This window comes from Balaenoptera acutorostrata, chromosome 20 (genome assembly GCF_949987535.1).
Source record: "Balaenoptera acutorostrata chromosome 20, mBalAcu1.1, whole genome shotgun sequence".
Taxonomy (NCBI): domain Eukaryota; kingdom Metazoa; phylum Chordata; class Mammalia; order Artiodactyla; family Balaenopteridae; genus Balaenoptera; species Balaenoptera acutorostrata.
In genome coordinates this window covers 15,257,315-15,274,694 of record NC_080083.1, presented here as the reverse complement: position 1 = coordinate 15,274,694, position 17,380 = coordinate 15,257,315, and the positions used below count along the sequence as shown (strand labels likewise).

The 17,380-nt window shown below is 38.7% G+C and overlaps 1 protein-coding gene and 1 non-coding gene across 2 annotated transcripts; both read right to left on the bottom strand.

The window, feature by feature from the left end:
• Positions 1-4,979: 4,979 nt before the first annotated feature.
• Positions 4,980-17,170, bottom strand: TMIGD1 (transmembrane and immunoglobulin domain containing 1). The gene is made up of 6 exons (XM_007183835.2): positions 17,035-17,170; positions 15,122-15,400; positions 11,328-11,606; positions 6,481-6,584; positions 5,622-5,662; positions 4,980-5,070 (listed from the first exon to the last, which is right to left on the bottom strand). The coding sequence occupies exons 1-6, from the start codon at positions 17,114-17,116 to the stop codon at positions 5,067-5,069; spliced, it is 789 nt and encodes a 262-aa protein (XP_007183897.1). The 5' UTR covers positions 17,117-17,170; the 3' UTR covers positions 4,980-5,066.
• On the bottom strand, positions 8,483-8,555 carry TRNAD-GUC (transfer RNA aspartic acid (anticodon GUC)). The gene has a single exon. It is a non-coding gene; the product is annotated as a tRNA-Asp (tRNA).
• Positions 17,171-17,380: the final 210 nt, after the last annotated feature.

Sequence of the window (17,380 nt, the reverse complement as noted above, 5' to 3'; positions counted from 1 at the left end):
AGCAACAAGTGCCGATATAGAAGTTGCAGCAAGTTATCCAGGAGATCCAGCTAAGATAATTAATGAAGGGGGCTACACTAAACAATAGATTTTCAATGTTGACAAAACAGTCTTATATTGGAAGGAGATGCCATAGCCAGAGAACAGAAGTCAATGCCTGGCTTCAAAGCTTCAAAGGACAGGCTGACTCTCTTGTTAGGGGCCAATGCAGCTGATGACTTTAAGCTGAAGCCATATGCTCTCTTACCATTCCAAAAATCCTAGGGCCCTTAAGAATTATGCTAAATCATAATCTAAACATAAACTTTAGTTAAAAAATATATATATATATATATATATATATAAATCAGTAGAATACCATATTACAAATGCCCAGAAATACGGAGTAAAGATCAGAAACTGCTTGGAAATATTTCTAACACTTTTGGGGATTATACTCATAATCTAATGAAGATTATGAACTAGCACAATCATTACTGGGGCCAACATTTCAAAATTCGCCTGTCAAAGCTAGCACCAGGAGAGTATTATACACATAGAATTGAGAAGCAGATAATCTTTACTTCAGAAAATCACAGTCCTACAGAGTATTGCTCTCATTATTTAGCTAGTATAAGGGTCAATCTGTCTCACTGAGGCATGTATCTATCTTTGCGCCATTAACATCTTATCTGAAATGCTTTCCAGTTTTTTGGTACCTGTTGAAAACCTGTGCTCTATAAATGGAACAACAAAGCTTGGATGACAGCACATCTGTTTACAACATAGTTTACTGAGTATTCGAAGCCCACTGTTGAGATCTATGGCTCAGAAAAAAAGATTCCTTTCAAAATATTGACAGTGCTCATTGACAATGCACCTGGTCACCAAGAGCTCTAATGGAGATATACAATGAGATTAATGTTGTTTTCATGCCTGCTAACACAACATCCACTCTGCAGCCCATGGATCAAGGAGTAATTTCAACTTTCACATCTTATTATTTAAGAAATACATTTCATAAGGCTATAGCTGCCATCGATAGTAATTCCTCTGATGGATCTGGGCAAAGTCAATTGAAAACCTTCTGGAAAGTAGTCACCATTCTAGATGCCACTAAGAGCATTCATGATTCATGGGAAGAGGTCAAAATATCAACATTAACGGGAATTTGGAAGAAGTTGATTCCAGCCCTCATGGATGACTGAGGGGATCAAGACTTCAGTGGACAAAGTAACGGCAGATGTGGTGGAAATAGCAAGAGAACTAGAATTAGAAGTGGAGCCTGAAGATGTGATGAATTGCTGCAATCTCATGATAAAACTTTCATGGGTGAGGAGTTGCTTCTTATGGATGAGCAAAGAAAGTGGTTTCTTGAGATGGAATCTACTCCTGGTGAAGATGCTGTGAAGACTGTTGAAATGACAAGAAAGGATTTAGAACATTACATAAACTTAGTTGATAAAGCAGCAGCAGGGTTTGAGAGGATTGACTCCAATTTTGAAAGAAGTTCTACTGCAGGTAAAATGCTAGCAAACAGCATTGCCTGCTACAGAGAAGTCATCCGTGAAAGGAAGAATCAATTGATGTGGCACATTTCATTGTTCATTACTGCCTTATTTTAAGAAATGGCTACAGCCACTCCAAACTTTCAGCAGCAACCATCTTGATCAGTCAGCAGCCAAGGACATTGAGGCAGGACCCTTCACCAGCAAAAAGATTACATACAACTCACTGAAGCCTCAGATGATAGTTAGCATTTTTCAGCAATAAAGTTTTGGTTTTTTTTCTCTGCTGCGCCCCGCAGCATGTGGGAATCTTATTTCCCCCAACCAGGGATCGAACGCGCACCCACTGCATTGGCAGCCCGGAGTCGTAACCACTGGACTGCCAGGGAAGTCCCGGCAGTAAAGTATATTTAAATTAAGGTATGTACATCGTTTTTAGACATAATGCTATTGCACATTTAATAGACTACAGTGAAGTGTAAACCTAACTTTTATATGCACCGGGAAACCAAAAAAATTTGTTACCCACTTTTTTGAGATGTTTGCTTTATTGCAATGTATCCGCAATATCTCTGAGGTATTCCTGCAGAACTAACTATCCTCTGATTTGGTTCATCATGATCATGCTTGAGCTTTGGGAGATAGTAGGCTATGAGTGAAAATTACAAGAGCTGTTTCACAAAAATCTCCATGAAACAATGAAAGCCCAAGTCAACACCAGGTTGTAACTTACCTAACAGAGAATGACACATATTGGGGTGAGAAGATTCTTCTACTCCTAGATATACAAGATTTTTTTAAAGTTTTTTTAAATTAGGAGAACTACACATAAAAATCCAGATTTCTGACTTCTCTTACAGAATCAGAAGATCTGTCCCCAGTGGTAACTATTAGCTCCCTTTTAGACATAGATATGCTATTTGCCACAGTCCCCACCACTCCCTATTGTTGTACATCTAGCCTGCTTCACTCATTGATCTGCTTGACCCCTGTAAGAATTTGACTTTATGACCCCTGGCTAATAGGTTCAGGAAAGTAGTCATGATCATGGTGATGACAGGCGTAAAGTTGGTGAACTATTTGGTAATAGTTGTAAGCTATTTTCAATGATTCAAAAAGCCTGATTGCAATGATTATATTGCTAACCTCTAAAAAACTACACAGGTTAACTATAGTACGAGATTTATTTTCTTTTAAATGGAATTACGTCAAGTGGGTAATTGTATTGTCATAAAAGAAACTTAGACTGACAAGTAGGTATCATTGATAAATGTTTTTTAAATTGGGAAAACAGATGACTCTTATTTAATACATAAAATTTGTTTGATAGACCAGTTCTTTCAAAATATGGGGCCCAAGAAGGAGAAAAATAATAATTATGAAAGTTGTCCTTATTGATAGGAAGGTTGAGAAGGGAGCAACTGGATTTCTCTGTCACTTCTCCACTGGTATTTGTAGTCCAAAGGGTCAAAACCAGATGAGGGTATGTTGGAATTCCACGTACCTCACAGTAGGTAGAGAAAACATTGGGGAAAGGTTATGGGGTTTCTTTATTTTTTTAATTTTATTATTTTTTAATTGAAGTATAGTTGATTTACATATGGGGTTTCTTTTGAGTCCTGGAATTTCACATCTTTCTAAGACAGGCTCTAGGCTAACTTCTAATTTTAAATAATAGACATAGTTTAAGTACAGACTCTGTTTCAAAACTGTAAGGCAAAATGAGAGGCAATGACTATTTATAATATGGCTGTGCTCTGTTAAAACTAGTTAAGATTGCTTCTCTGTGCTAACGTACAAGGTCATTGTATTTAAGAAGGGTGAAGAAACTCTTTCCTGATGACCTGTAATTCTCAAGGATATTTATGTGTCCTAGAACAAAGATGATTCATAACTCTGCTAGGTGGGGCAAAGGTATTACATTTACAGTCTTTCTTGCCAACTCCTTTAGACAATTAACTGAACTATGTGGGGATCTTCTGAGGATCACAGAATTTTCACGCTAAAATGAAAATGAATCTTAATCCTCCTCTTAATCCAACCTCCTTATTTTCCAAAGGCCCAAGAGGGGGAAAAGCGCTTGCCCAAGGTAACACAGCCAAGACTGGAACTCAGATCTCCTGTTTCCAAGTCCAATTAAATATGTTAAGTTTTTCTGTTTCCTCTTCCACTTTAAACTATCCCACCCCACCATTTTTTAATTTCTCGTTTCCAGGGTTCCACTTAATTGTCTAACCTTTCAGATTTTCGCAATCCTCCTACCTTATCCTTACAGCATTTTCACAGGGCTTCCAAATTCTAATTTGAGAAACCCTGAATGAGGGACATGATCTGAAGGCTTCCCCACAAAACCTACTAGGGCCTCCAAGAAGACAGAGAAATCTGTGAACCACAGTTTTTAATGGTCTCTCTCCATTTCATGCTGACGTTTCCAAGGAAGCAAAGAGGAGCCTAACAGGAGGATGTGTCTGTCCTTCTTAGAAACAAAAGACTGTTAAGATTTAATACATTCTGCTCATTTCTTCTCTTTGCTTCTACGGCAATAAAGGGATTTTAACCACCTGTCTGACAGCAGCTCTCTCTCTTTCTCTTTCGCTGTGGCACATTTAGCTCCTGCAACATTAGACAAAAAAATTTTTTCTAAGATACAGTGAGAGCACAGCAGAGACAATCAAGGGTGCTTCTGGCCAAGGCTGCCTCTCCCTATAACCCAACCCAGTTGTGTGGGAAACTGAAGCAGAGACTCTTACAGGGAAAAAAATGAAGAAAGAATGGAAGTGGGGAAAGTCAGCGATAAATAATAAGAGAGCTGCAATTTTAAAGTGAGGTATATGAGAAGAGTACAGGCTGATTCATATTATCGCTGGATCTATGCAAATGGCTATGCAAAAAGAACAAAGGATACTAGGAAACAAACATGCTATCCCCTGTCCCCTGACGTTTTCATCTTCATCACCACACAAAACTCACAAAGTTTGTGACTGTCAACCACAATAAGATGAGAAAAATAAGGACATATGTTGTTTTTTATAATACTGAATTTTTTCCATTTAAAGGAATACCTTATATTCTGAGATTATATCCTTCCTTTTTCAGTCCTAGAACATTTCTTTTTTGAAATGGCAGTGAAGGTAGATATAATTGATATTACTTATGTGTTTCCTTGGCAACTTTAGAAATTGATCCCTCTATGTTGCCCCACCCCCCAGTTTTTTTTTGGTAGTGTACTGATTTGTGAAACCCAAATGTCTGTTAATCTCCTACCTAGAAGAATACACACTAAATGTGAATGGTTACCAATCTTTTCAGGACAAATTTCAATTAATTAACATATCCTTCAAGGAGAAGACTTTAAAAATCTTATCTTTCAATCTTTACAGCTTTCTTCCTGAAAGTGTTCTTGCAAGTATATTAAATTAGTCATAACAACTGCTGCTAAGTGCTTAATGAAACACTTCATAACCTCTGACAATTTGACAGGAATGAATTTAATAATAGCAATAAATACAGATGGGACTACATAAATCAAGGAGGTCCTGATGCAAAACTCTTGCTGTATTAGATGTCATCTTGGCTTTTTCATCTGAAATGAATCAAGAAATTAATTATAATGGTGATCACAACACTAAGAAAAAAAATCGAAACAAAATTCATACTCTTGGAAAGAATGCCTCTGTTCTTTTTAGCCACTGCCCACTTCAGGTATGCTGGAGCCAACAGTCTGAAGCAAGCTCCAAAGAGAAGGTGGTATTTAGAATGAGGAATGTGGCTTCTGACCTGGTTGTGAAGGAGAATGCAGCAGTGGCTTCCCCCAGGGTAAGCTCTCTCAGACATTTACATTGTGTGGCAATAAAAGGCAGTTGCACAAGCATTAGCCTGAAATTGCTTAAAGAAAGAGTAGGCTCAAGACCAAAGGTGTTGTCAGTTCTAAGCAACCTTCCAACCTAGCCTCACCTGTCTTCCTCTAAAGTGGAGGCAGATTCTCCTCCACCCTCCATTCTCCCCTGAACCACTTCACCTTCTAGCACCTTCCATCTCAGGAGGAGTTTGCCCAGGATGGGCTTTATGATGCACACCACTGACTGCTACCCATCTGCTTATGGAAAATCATTAACCCCAGCCCAGAGTACTTACAGAGCTGTTCTGCTTGGAAGATCTTTATCCTTTATGCAGAGCTAAAAGCAAACATGACAAGGGCAATGAATTTGCCTGTTTTGCTAAGGCCCATGGATAAACATTTTGAATGCATCAAGGTGGCTCAAGGGACAGGAAACCCACATGTCTGTTAATCGTCTATGTAGAAAAATACATACCAATACAGAGGTGGCTGGGAATACAGCCACCTCTGCACTGGTCTAGGTCTTATTTCTTTGACCACATTAATCATTTTTATTTAACCTAAGAAAATGTAATTCCACACTGGCCTTTCCTTAGAGGCTTTCTGCCACGTTTGCCTGCCTTTGGCACTGGATTAACTGGTGGAGTCAAATGAATAGCATTAACCTATGCATGCAGGTCCTCTGCATCATGCTAACCAACAAGGTTAACCATTCAACAATTCAAACTCCAGTCCACCACAGCCAGGGCATGTGCCTGTACTCCAGAGGTGAGCAGTAAGTGCCATCTTTTTCACACAGATCTCTGAATCCAGAGCAGATGTGCCTCTATATTTATTTATTTACTTATTGTACCAAAGGAACCATAGCAACAATAAAGAGAAATTTAAAAGGAAGAAAAATCAGCACCTACTTCTAACACCACAGCTATTTTCATTCAGGTCTTGTCCATATGAACTTCTATTCTTCTACTCTATTCTTCGTAAAGCTGTACTCATAATAGATGTACAATTTTTATTCCCTTGAGCAACTTCCATTTTAGATCTCATGGTAGAGAGACCAGATTGTTCAAGTATGTTTCCTAATTCTATAGTCACTTATATAGCCAGTTCTCTGCCTTTATTTAGATGACTTTTTAGCTTAGAATACTTAGATACCTTCATTATTCTTTTTCTTCTGGCAATCAGTCCAAATAACATGGTCAGAAAGACCACAATACATGCAGCAATAATGGGTTCTATTGGTACAGATGAAGCTTTATCTGTTGGAAGCATAAAACACAGGAAACGAGAAAGTTAACATTTATATGCTTCTAATTTATGTACTTCTAGTATGTCCCAGCCACGGTGCCTTGCACTTAACATTTTTCCTCTTAATTAAAATTCTCCAAACAATCCCGAAGAGTATTATTATCATTTGTTTTTATAGGCGAGGAACCAGGGGCTTTGAGTTTACTTGTCCAAAGTCACAGAACTAGTAACTAGCAGAGACAGGCTTTGAATCCATTCCTTCTTGGAAGGATAATTTACTGTAATATGAATAACTCCCCAAAGTCAGATCATTTTGTGCTTGATCCATAATTTTTGCCATGCAGAAAGCAGAAGTAGGCTGAAATCAATGTTTTTTCCTGCCATTCGAAAAGCCTGAAAGATGTTGGGAGGTATCCTCGAGGGAGAAAGAGAGGGAGGAAGGTTTTAAGAGCAAGAAGAGAAAAGGTGAGGAAGCTGCTGGACTAAGGAGGGAGGAACAGTGGGACCCTTGTAGCTGTGCTGTGATAGTGCCCCAAGTAGGTGACAAGACATTATACAGGGTGGCTGCTTAGTGCCCCTAGGAAAGTAGAACGCTAAGCATCAGCCTTCCCAACCCTGGCAAAGATTTTCATCTTTCTCTAAATGATATGGAAGAACAGAGAGTCTACTTCTAACTTGGGCTAGGAAGACACCAGCCACCTAGAAGTGAAAGCCCATTCCCTTGTTTTATGAACACCAGGTAAGCTCAGAGCCATTTTGTACTACAGGTGCAGTCCCTGTGCTTGTAAGCTTTCCAAGAGCCTATGAAAATATTTGAGACCGGAAAAAAAAAGTATTGGCTCCAAATATGAAAATAAAGTGGCAAAGTTAATCAAAATTCATAAATGTTTAAGCATCTATAAAATGTAACTTTGTGTCAACTATCACCCAACTGTTAAATAATAATAACAACATTTAAAACTTAAGAACCAAATTAATAACTTATTTATAGAAAAATTCAAAATGTATGCAAGTTTTAAATACCCTTTCAAATTTTTACAGCCAAAAAGTATCCTCAGTACTTCATTTTAATATATTTTATATGGGGTGAAACTTACAAAAGTAATAGTGCTAAGGTCAACAAAGGTATTTAAATGACTCTGTCTAAGCTCCTGGATTCTGATGCCGCCCTAGGAGGGAAAGGGGCTCCAATCATGGCTAAGATAAAATTTTTGGAATTTATAGGAAATAAAGAGTGTGCTATTTATTGTATAATTGAGTTTGTAGAGTGAATGAAATCAATAGATTTTTGCTAAATGACTACTGTGTGTTAGGTGCTGTTCTTAGCCCTGAAAAAATAGGACAGGCATGGAAGGCTCCTGTCTCTGAGGAGCTCATATTCTAGTGGGAGAGACTGACATTAAAAAAAAAAAACTTTTATCTCTTGTAAAAATAAAATACAGTGTGTGTGTGTGAAAAAAAAAAAAAAACTACTGCAGACTGAGATAGTGTTGTAAAGGACAAAGTGTTATGAGATAGTATATGAAAGGTGAAATGAAGAGAGAAGGGGAAGAGAAGACTTTTGATTAATCTAATTTCAAAGCCCAAGCCCTATATGCCTCAAGATTATGAAATGGGGTTTATCCCTCCATAATTGTATGACACACTAACTATTTACCTTTCAACTGTTTTCTTCTCCATTATGTGTCCAGCTCAGGATAATTTTAGGGAGTAGATTAAGCATCCTTTACTTTTGCTCTCTTTTAGCTGTTGCTAAAAATTATTTTCATGAGGGTATGGGTGGCACCAACCCTCTGGAGAAGCTCTGCTCAATGGGATTTCTTTTTTTTTTTTTAATATTTATTTATTTGGCTGCACTGGGTCTTAGTTGCGGCATGCGGGATCTTTAGTTGCAGCATGTGGGATGTAGTTCCCTGACCAGGGATTGAACCCGGGCCCCCTGCATTGACAGTTCAGAGTCTTAGCCACTGGACCACCAGGGAAGTCCCTGGGACTTCTTGTAAACACTGACTCTGTAATAACCAGCCCTGGGACACACCAAAGCGCCTCTTCCTGGGGACCCCATGAACTTACAGTGCCAAGGAAAGATGTCAAAATGAAGAAGAGGCAAAGGTGGTACAGTTGGGGGAAAAAATCAGAACTCAGTCATAGATCAGAATATTTTTACCAAGCTGAATAAAATGAAGCCACATGTGACAGCTTTCACTCCATAAACAAACTGAAATAAACTGCCTGACCCGCTGGCTCACTTTGGATTCCAAGTTTCTGTTGAAAGTGAGTTTGGAAAGTGTAACTGCATCTCTTCCTTTTAGTCTCTTATTTATAACCAGATCTGGTATTTCCCCCCAACCCATCCCAGCCCATATTCATTATGGTAAAATAATCTCAACACGTGGCTAAAATCTTGTGCTCAAGAAGAGATCCGTGTTGTCATTTCTCACTTTGCACGGCCTCATTTAGAAACTACCCCACTGAGCCGTGAAGCTGGGAGAGCTCATGGCAAACCTGGCATTTAGCCTGAGCACCAGCATCGGAGTGCTTATGCTCCTAAGGCAGCCAATAGCCAGGCAAGTAATAACGCAGAAAGAAATGAGAAAAACCAGTTGGTTTGGAAGAGCTCAACCCAAAACAGGATTCTGCCCACCTGAAAGCTAATTTGCCAAGCTGGCATCCTGCTTGCCACACAAGCTGTATTTTTTTTTAATGTTATTTATTTATTTATTTATTTATTTTTGGTTGTGTTGGGTCTTCGTTTCTGTGTGAGGGCTTTCTCTAGTTGTGGCAAGCGGGGGCCACTCTTCATCGCAGTGCACGGGCCTCTCACTATCGCGGCCTCTCTTGTTGCGGAGCACAGGCTCCAGACGCGCAGGCTCAGTAGTTGTGGCTCACGGGCTTAGTTGCTCCGTGGCATGTGGCATCTTCCCAGACCAGGACTCGAACCCGTGTCCCCTGCATTGGCAGGCAGATTCTCAACCACTGCACCACCGGGGAAGCCCAAGCTGTATGCTTAATGTGACATAGAGTAATTATGATTCCTTCTTAACCAAGAGTTTGTGGGTTTGGTTTTTAAAGCAAGTAGCGCCTGGACATACTGTCACTGTTCTGCAGGACAAATTACTGAACGCACCAGAAATCACAGTGATGGGCATTCAACTGGCAGCCCTTCCTACCAACCAGCCACTCTATTGATACCGTAATAAGAAGCCCTATGGTCATATGTCCAACGCTTCTGGCTGGGGTTCAACTGGCTTCCTGAGGACTGGCAAGAAAGGCAATGAGTGGCACAGAGAGGCCAATGACAAAGTGAATGATGTTCTAACAAGATGTAGGAGCCTCAGCTTGTTTGGCTGCTTCTAGCATCCTGGCCCCAGACCAGGAAATGTGTGCGTGAGCATTATCTGCATCTGCCACTCCAGGTATCTCGCCTTCCTCTTTCTATATGAGTGAGAAATAAGAGGAGGGAAAGACACTTGGAGCTTCTTTTGTTCCTTGTTATTGCAGAGATCATAAACCTGGGTAGAAGAAGCATGAAGCCAAGAGAAAGAAGTTGTTTCCCCCATTCTCCCCCACTCCCTTTTCTGATTAGCCTATAGGTTACAATTTCAGAGTTAGGAGTGATTTTATAGATCTATTTTCTTATCTAGTCAGTATATTTTTCCTCTATGTGTTTATGACTTCTCTTCTGTTTGTCACTAAGCTGTTAACTCAAAAGTCCAGTTCCGGATTTCCCGGGTGGCTCAGTGGTTAAGAATCCGCCTGCCCATGCAGGGAACATGGGTTCCAACCCCAGTCCGGGAAGATCCCACATGCCGCGGAGCAACTAAGTCCGTGCGCCACGACTACTGAGCCTGTGCTCTAGAGCCTGCAAGCCACAACTATTGAGTCTGCGTGCCACAACTACTGAAGCCTGCGCGCCTAGGGCCCTTGCTCTGCAACAAGAGAAGCGACCGCAATGAGAAGCCCACGCACCGCAACGAAGAGTAGCCCCCGCTCGCCGCAGCTAGAGAAAGCCCGCGCGCAGCAATGAAGACCCAACGCAGCCAAATAAAAAAAAAAGTCCAGTTCCTACAAACCTTGTTGCCCAGGAAAATTCATGGAAATACTCCTTCATAAAAGCCAACCAGAACTGTCTTCTACTACTTGATTCTAGAAAAGGACCTTTGCTCAAAAAGCAGTATCTTATATGGAATGGGAATAATTCCCCTAAAAGAAATAACTAGAATTCCTTGGATCGAGATAATTCTCCAAAGAAAATCCTAGCTACTAATCATAATTGTCATCATCATTTGTTGTCACAAAAAATATTTACTGAGCATCTCTCTGAGTTTTGTACTATGCTAGATATTACTTAAAAAGAGAGTTACCTCTGTGGATGGACCTCAAAAGTATTAAGCTCTCTGTCGATTTGACAGAGAAAGACAAATACTGTATGTTATCAATTATATGTGCAAAAAAAATAAATGAAGTATAAAACAAAACAGAAACAGACTCACAGATATAGAAAACAAACTAGTGGATACCAGTGAGGAGAGGGAAGGAGGGAAGGGCAAGATAGGGCTATAGGATTATGAGACACAAACTCTGTGTATAAGTAACAAGGATATATTGTACAACACAGGGAAATATAGCCATTGTTTTGTAATAATGTGAAAGGGAGTATAATCTATAAAAATATTAAATCACTATGCTGTACACCTGAAACTAACATAATATGGTAAATCAACTATATTTCAGTAAATAAACAAGAGAGTTACCTTTGACAATAAGGTGAAAGTCCTTGGTCTTCGTTTCCATAAGTGAATTTGCAATACAGCTGTAGGTTCCGTTGTCAGATTTCTTGACTTTGGTGATTGACAGTTGAAGATACTCACTTGTCTGTTGGAGTTGGTGATGGTTTTTCTCTAAATTCAAGACGCCACTGTTTTTGTACCACATCATTTGAGCCTGGGGGTTGGATTTCACATTGCAAACCAACTTCACATCACTGCCTTCCTCAGCTGTTTGGAAGTCGTTGCCACTTAGGAGAGGAGGAACTGCAAGATGCAAGCATTTAAGTTTAATTAGCAGATAAGCAATAGTTTATTGCCAGTGTTCAACATATCCCTTCAGTCTATCTCATGTAATCATTCATTTATTTGACAAAAATTTATTGAGTACCTACTGTATGACAAGCACTGGGCTAGGAACCAGGGATACAATGGTAAATAACATACACCCATTTTCAAACTTAATAGCACTTTTAATGTGGTGGGGAAGACAAACCATGAAACAAATGTATATAATAATGAATCTGTATTAAGTAGACAATTTGTAACACATGGAAGAATACCCATACTTGCCCTGGCCAGAGATTTACCAATGCATATTTGCATTTCCTCAATGATCTTCTAGAAATAATGTCCTTCTCTCAGAAGGCACTCCAATTGTGGCAACTCTGGCATCCATGGAAGAAGAGCATAACCTTGAGTCCCTCTCAACCTTCTGTGTGAGCAACTTCTTATTCCCTTCATGATAAGGACATCTGTAGACCCATTTATCTTCACCAAATAATTCCAACCCTTACTACCACCAGGGCTTTCCAACATCTAGGGGGAGAAATGGTTGAGCTGACTCTCCCCTCTTCTCCATGCTCCTTGCATTTTTTTGGCCAAGGTACAGAAGAGTAATAAAATGCATGAAAAGTGGGCAGTAGGAAAGAGATAGATGCAGAGAAGGAGGGAAAAAAGGAGCTTGTATAATCTGCACACTGAATAATTAGACCCTGAGTAGGCTGTGCTATTAATAGCTCTCTCAGAAGAATGACATTTTATTGCTCTTTGGAATGTGTTTGAATTCTGTATCCATGTCCAACAAGAATGTTATATGGTATTCAGATAGTTGTTCCTTTTTATTTAACTATTTAAAATTAATTTTTAAGCATATCGGCTCTATATGAGCATTCCCTTTTAAAAGTATCAGTACATTTCAGATAAAGTTAAGGTCCTCCTTGACTCCATCCTGGTCACTTCCTGACTCCCCAGAGACACCCAGTGCTATGAGTTTGATGTAAATACTTGCAGATCTTCTTTTTTTAAATAGTATTTTAAAAATACATATGATATACCCATAGGAAATATATTGTATTGTTCTAGGAGTGTGAGAAGTGTTTACATAAAAGACTTCACTCTCTCAACAATTGCATGCTTTGAGATATATTCATGTTGAACCACAGAATTCCAGCTCATTGCTTTTAGAGTGCTATAGTATAATATCTGACTCTTTAATTATTTTATTTTGATGGGCATCAGGTTATTTTCATTTTAAAATGCTAAACAGTGCTTCAATAAACATCCTTGTAAAAAAAAAGAATGGGCTCAGGACAGAACCCTGTGTAGTGGCTATAATCTAAAGACTAAAAGCAAAAGCAAGGAGAAAAATGTGACCAAATATTCAGCAAATATTTGAATAAAATCTAAAAGGAAAAGTCAAAAAAATCCTTGTATATGTCTCTTTATGCATATGTGCATATATTTCTCTAAGGTTAACATCTCAAAGCAGAAACGCTGGGTCATAGGGTAGGCGCACTTTAAATTTTGATAGATATTGCAAAAGAGGTGGTCTCAATTTATACTTTCAGCAACAACGCATAAAAGAAGTTTCTGGGGCTTCCCCGGTGGCGCAGTGGTTGAGAATCCGCCTGCCAATGCAGGGGACACGGGTTCGATCCCTGGTCCGGGAAGATCCCACATGCCGCAGAGCCAGTAAGCCCGTGCGCCACGACTACTGAGCCTGCGCTCTAGAGCCTGCAAGCCACAACTACTGAGTCCGTGTGCCACAACTACTGAAGCCTGCACGCCTAGGGCCCTTGCTCCGCAACAAGAGAAGCCACTGCAATGAGAAGCCCGCGCACCGCAATGAAGAGTAGCCCCCGCTCGCCGCAACTAGAGAAAGCCCGTGCACAGCAACGAAGACCCAACACAGCCAAAAAAATAAATTAAAAAAAAAAAAAAAAGTTTCTGCACACCCTCCTCCAAATAGTGTATTATCAAGCTTCCACTGAGTTCTTGGTCTGCAATTTATAACAATAATCCATAATACTTCTCAAGATTGTACATGATATTCTTGTCACTTTATGACCTTATCTTGATTTATTGATTGATGAGTTTGTGTCAGTTATTGTCACTGTGAATCACTGACCAATTGGTTTTTTTTCTATATATGTGCAACGATGATAATATTAAATGTAGAATCAGGCTGGAAAACTGAAAATCATTTTTTTAAGCCACTGAATCATATTATCGGCATTTCTACTGTGTCTCTCTTAAGAAGGTACAATGGAAAGAGCACTAGATTAGGAGCCTGGGGATTTGTGTTCTGTTCTCAGCTCCAGATGTGATAATTAGGGCCTTCATTCTGGGCCTCAGTTTCCTCGTCTGTCATTTTATAAGGATTACAAAAGCTCCAAGGTATGCTGATAGTCTTGGATTCTAACAAAGTTGCCAAGAGATAGCTTGTTAAAAATCACATTTTATCGATTCATAGGAAATAAAAAACAAAGCTCCTTTGCCCAGAAACATGTAAATGATTCACTCTGGAAGCTCAAGCTGCAGGATGCCGGCAGATTCCAGCACTGGATTCCTTGACATTTTCCCCACCCTTTTATCTCAAGAACAATGGCATCAATTTTTCACAGAAAAGTTTGCTGAGCTCATGGGGTCAAATGGCTTTGACATTTTATTACTAGGTTCCAAGTCCAGAGCTCTTTCTACCAGACCACACAATATTATCACCCTTACTCACATCACCCCTCACCACACTACCCACACCCCCCTCACGTAGAACCAGTTTTCCACCCAAACCACCTACATGATCACCTCCATAGACTCATTCAAAGGATGACTAACCTCAGATAGTTCCACCAATGGGTTACCAGTACCTGGAACCCAAATATCAAAGAGCTTCACCTTTGAGGGTTTAAGGTGATGTTAAAAGATTCCCAATGAATATCTTTCTAAGTAGAACACAAAGGCTAGAAAAACTTGGTAAGAAAGAAAAGATTGGTAATTTTAAATACACAAACATTTAAAATTTCAATATGGCCAAAAAAAGAACTATTTTAAAATGTCAAAAATAAATAGACGAAATACTTATCATTCAAAATGACAAAAGGCTAATTTCCTTAATGTACAAAGCACTTATACAAATCAATAAGAAAAAGGCAAATAACCCAATAGAAAACTGGGTAAAGGACATGAGCAAGCATTTTGCAGACAAGAACCATGAAAAGCTAATGCATTTACGAAAAGGTGAACACCCTCATTCCTGATTTAGAAAATGAAAATAAAATTTCAAGTCAGGCTGGCAGATTCTTAGAGCTTGAGGATACTCAGGCTCATGAGGGTGTGGGAAACAGGCACCCTCATGCGTTGTTGTGGGATCATAAATAGGGCAATTGGGCAGTATCAAGCAAATGTTAAAATACACATACTCTTTAGACCCAGAGTTCATCTACCACTTAGTGTAGTACAGACAACACAAACTAACTAGCAGTTTCTTTCCCCTCACTCACAAGTTACATTCAGCACCACTGAGATGGACGTCGACTGATTCCTCCTCAGCTTGCAGGTAAAGGTGATACCGTCGTCATTTTCACTGATGGAAGTGACACAGACAGAGCTTGAGTTGATTTTGTTTCCAGATTTCAAATCCACTATCCCATCTTCGCGGTACCAGAGAAGTTCTTCTTCTCTGGTATGGTTTTGAACAGCACAGTTCAGAGATTCTTCGAGGCCAGGCTCAGTGTCCAGAATATAGTTTTCAGTTTTACCATTCACAGTTAAAACAGAACCTGGGAGTGCAGGAAGAAACTATTAAGATAGAGTGAACAATCTAAATGACCAGAACAATCTAATTAGACCATAATTAGAGAATTGGTTAAATATATTACATCAGTACAATGAAATGCTCTGCAATGATTAAAAATAGTCATATTGAGCTATGTGATTTTACAAGGAAAAGATCGAAAAGGATTATTAATTTAAAAATGATGGTTACCAAATTTTGCTGCACATTGGAATCATCTGGGGATCTTCAAAAACGTACTGATGCCTGGCTCCCACCCCCAGACGTTCTGACTAATTAATATTAGTGTAACCTGGGCACTGGGGTTTTAAAGAGGCTCCCAGGCGATTCTAGTATGCAGAGAAGTTTGAGAACCACTGGGTTAGAAAACAATATGTATGGAATTACCCCATTTATACACACACACACACACACATATACATATATATACATATATATATGTATACATATATATGTATGGACAAATCTTGGGAAAATCCTATCTATATATTGACTAGGATTGATAAAAATAGAGAAAATGGTGGAGAAATAGTTACCAGATCTAAATTGGTTATTTCAAGTGCTTGGAAATAGCATAGTAAGGGGATGGGAGTGGGGAAATACAAAGGAGAAAGAAAGAGCAAAATGGAAAAATATTTAAGACATAATATTAGGTGAATAGGCAGAATGTAAAGTACATCTCTAACAATTCCTATAAATATATCAAAATTGAATATGCATATGGGCAAAAGCTAATTTGAAAACATTTTTGATTAGATGATGGGATTATAGACAAATTTGGTTCTGTATATCTGATGTTTCACTATTATACTGACAATGTAGTAAAATAAGATGTTTAAACATCTGTGGTTTGTGTGGTAAAGTTGTTGTTGTGGGGTGGATGATCAGGATATATAGCAGTTAATTTTTACCTCTGATTTTTAGAAATCCATTGTAACATACCTAAATTTCAGTTTGTACTTTCCTCATTTAGAAGCAAGTAACAAAGCTAAAAAATGACTTTAGCTGCCACAAACTGGCCCCCTATATATCATTTGTTAATATATTCTGTAAATGCATTAACTTTTCCTTTAAAAAGCATGAACTACTGGTGATTGCTGCCTAGCATTTTTTTAAAACCTGGAAGAATATACATCAAAACATTGAGTGGTTATCTCTTGATGATGGGATTTGGGGGGATTTTTACTTTTCTTTATTCTTTTATATATTTCCTAACTTATATTACAATGCCTGCTTATCACTTTTTAAATCAAGAAGGAAAAAGGTATTTCCAGGTTGGGGTGGGGAGCAAACGCAGAAAAGATTTTCGTGTATGTTGTATGCTAAAGTAAAGAGCAGAGGTTTATTTTAGATATGATTAGTAATGAAATGCATTAAAATGTAGGAAAATTCTGGCTGTGGCTCTGGAGAGAATAAAATACTTCACCCTGTCTTATAATATTAGAACCATAAAAATATTTTTCCACTTAATTTTTCAGTATTTTATCTGACTTCTGTACTCTGAACCATACCAACTGTATAATCATTCCAGTTTGGATTTTGTAATTTCCCGAAGCCCCCAATCATTTTATAATCTGAAATTTTCTTTATTTAAAAAGAGGCCCAAAAGTATTAACTTACTTGTCATCTCATGTGGCAGAAATAAAATCGCTAAGAGAAGAAATCTGTACATTTGCATTAGGCTGCTGGTCTTCCATGCCATGTTTAATGAATTTAAGTCTGATCTGCTGGGGAAAAAGAGCGCATTTGGTTCTGCACTTTGGTCTACACTGAGCTTATGAACCTTCCTCTTGTCTATTATATACTTAAAGTCCCAGATGAGTCATCCCAGTTATAATGGTACTATTTCTAGTTTTTAATTAAACAATCTTGTTCTGACTACTAAGTTCAAAGTACTTCTAGTATTAGGGGTTTTTTAAAAGACAGCAAAACACGAAACCACAAGGAAATAGGCCATAAAATAGAG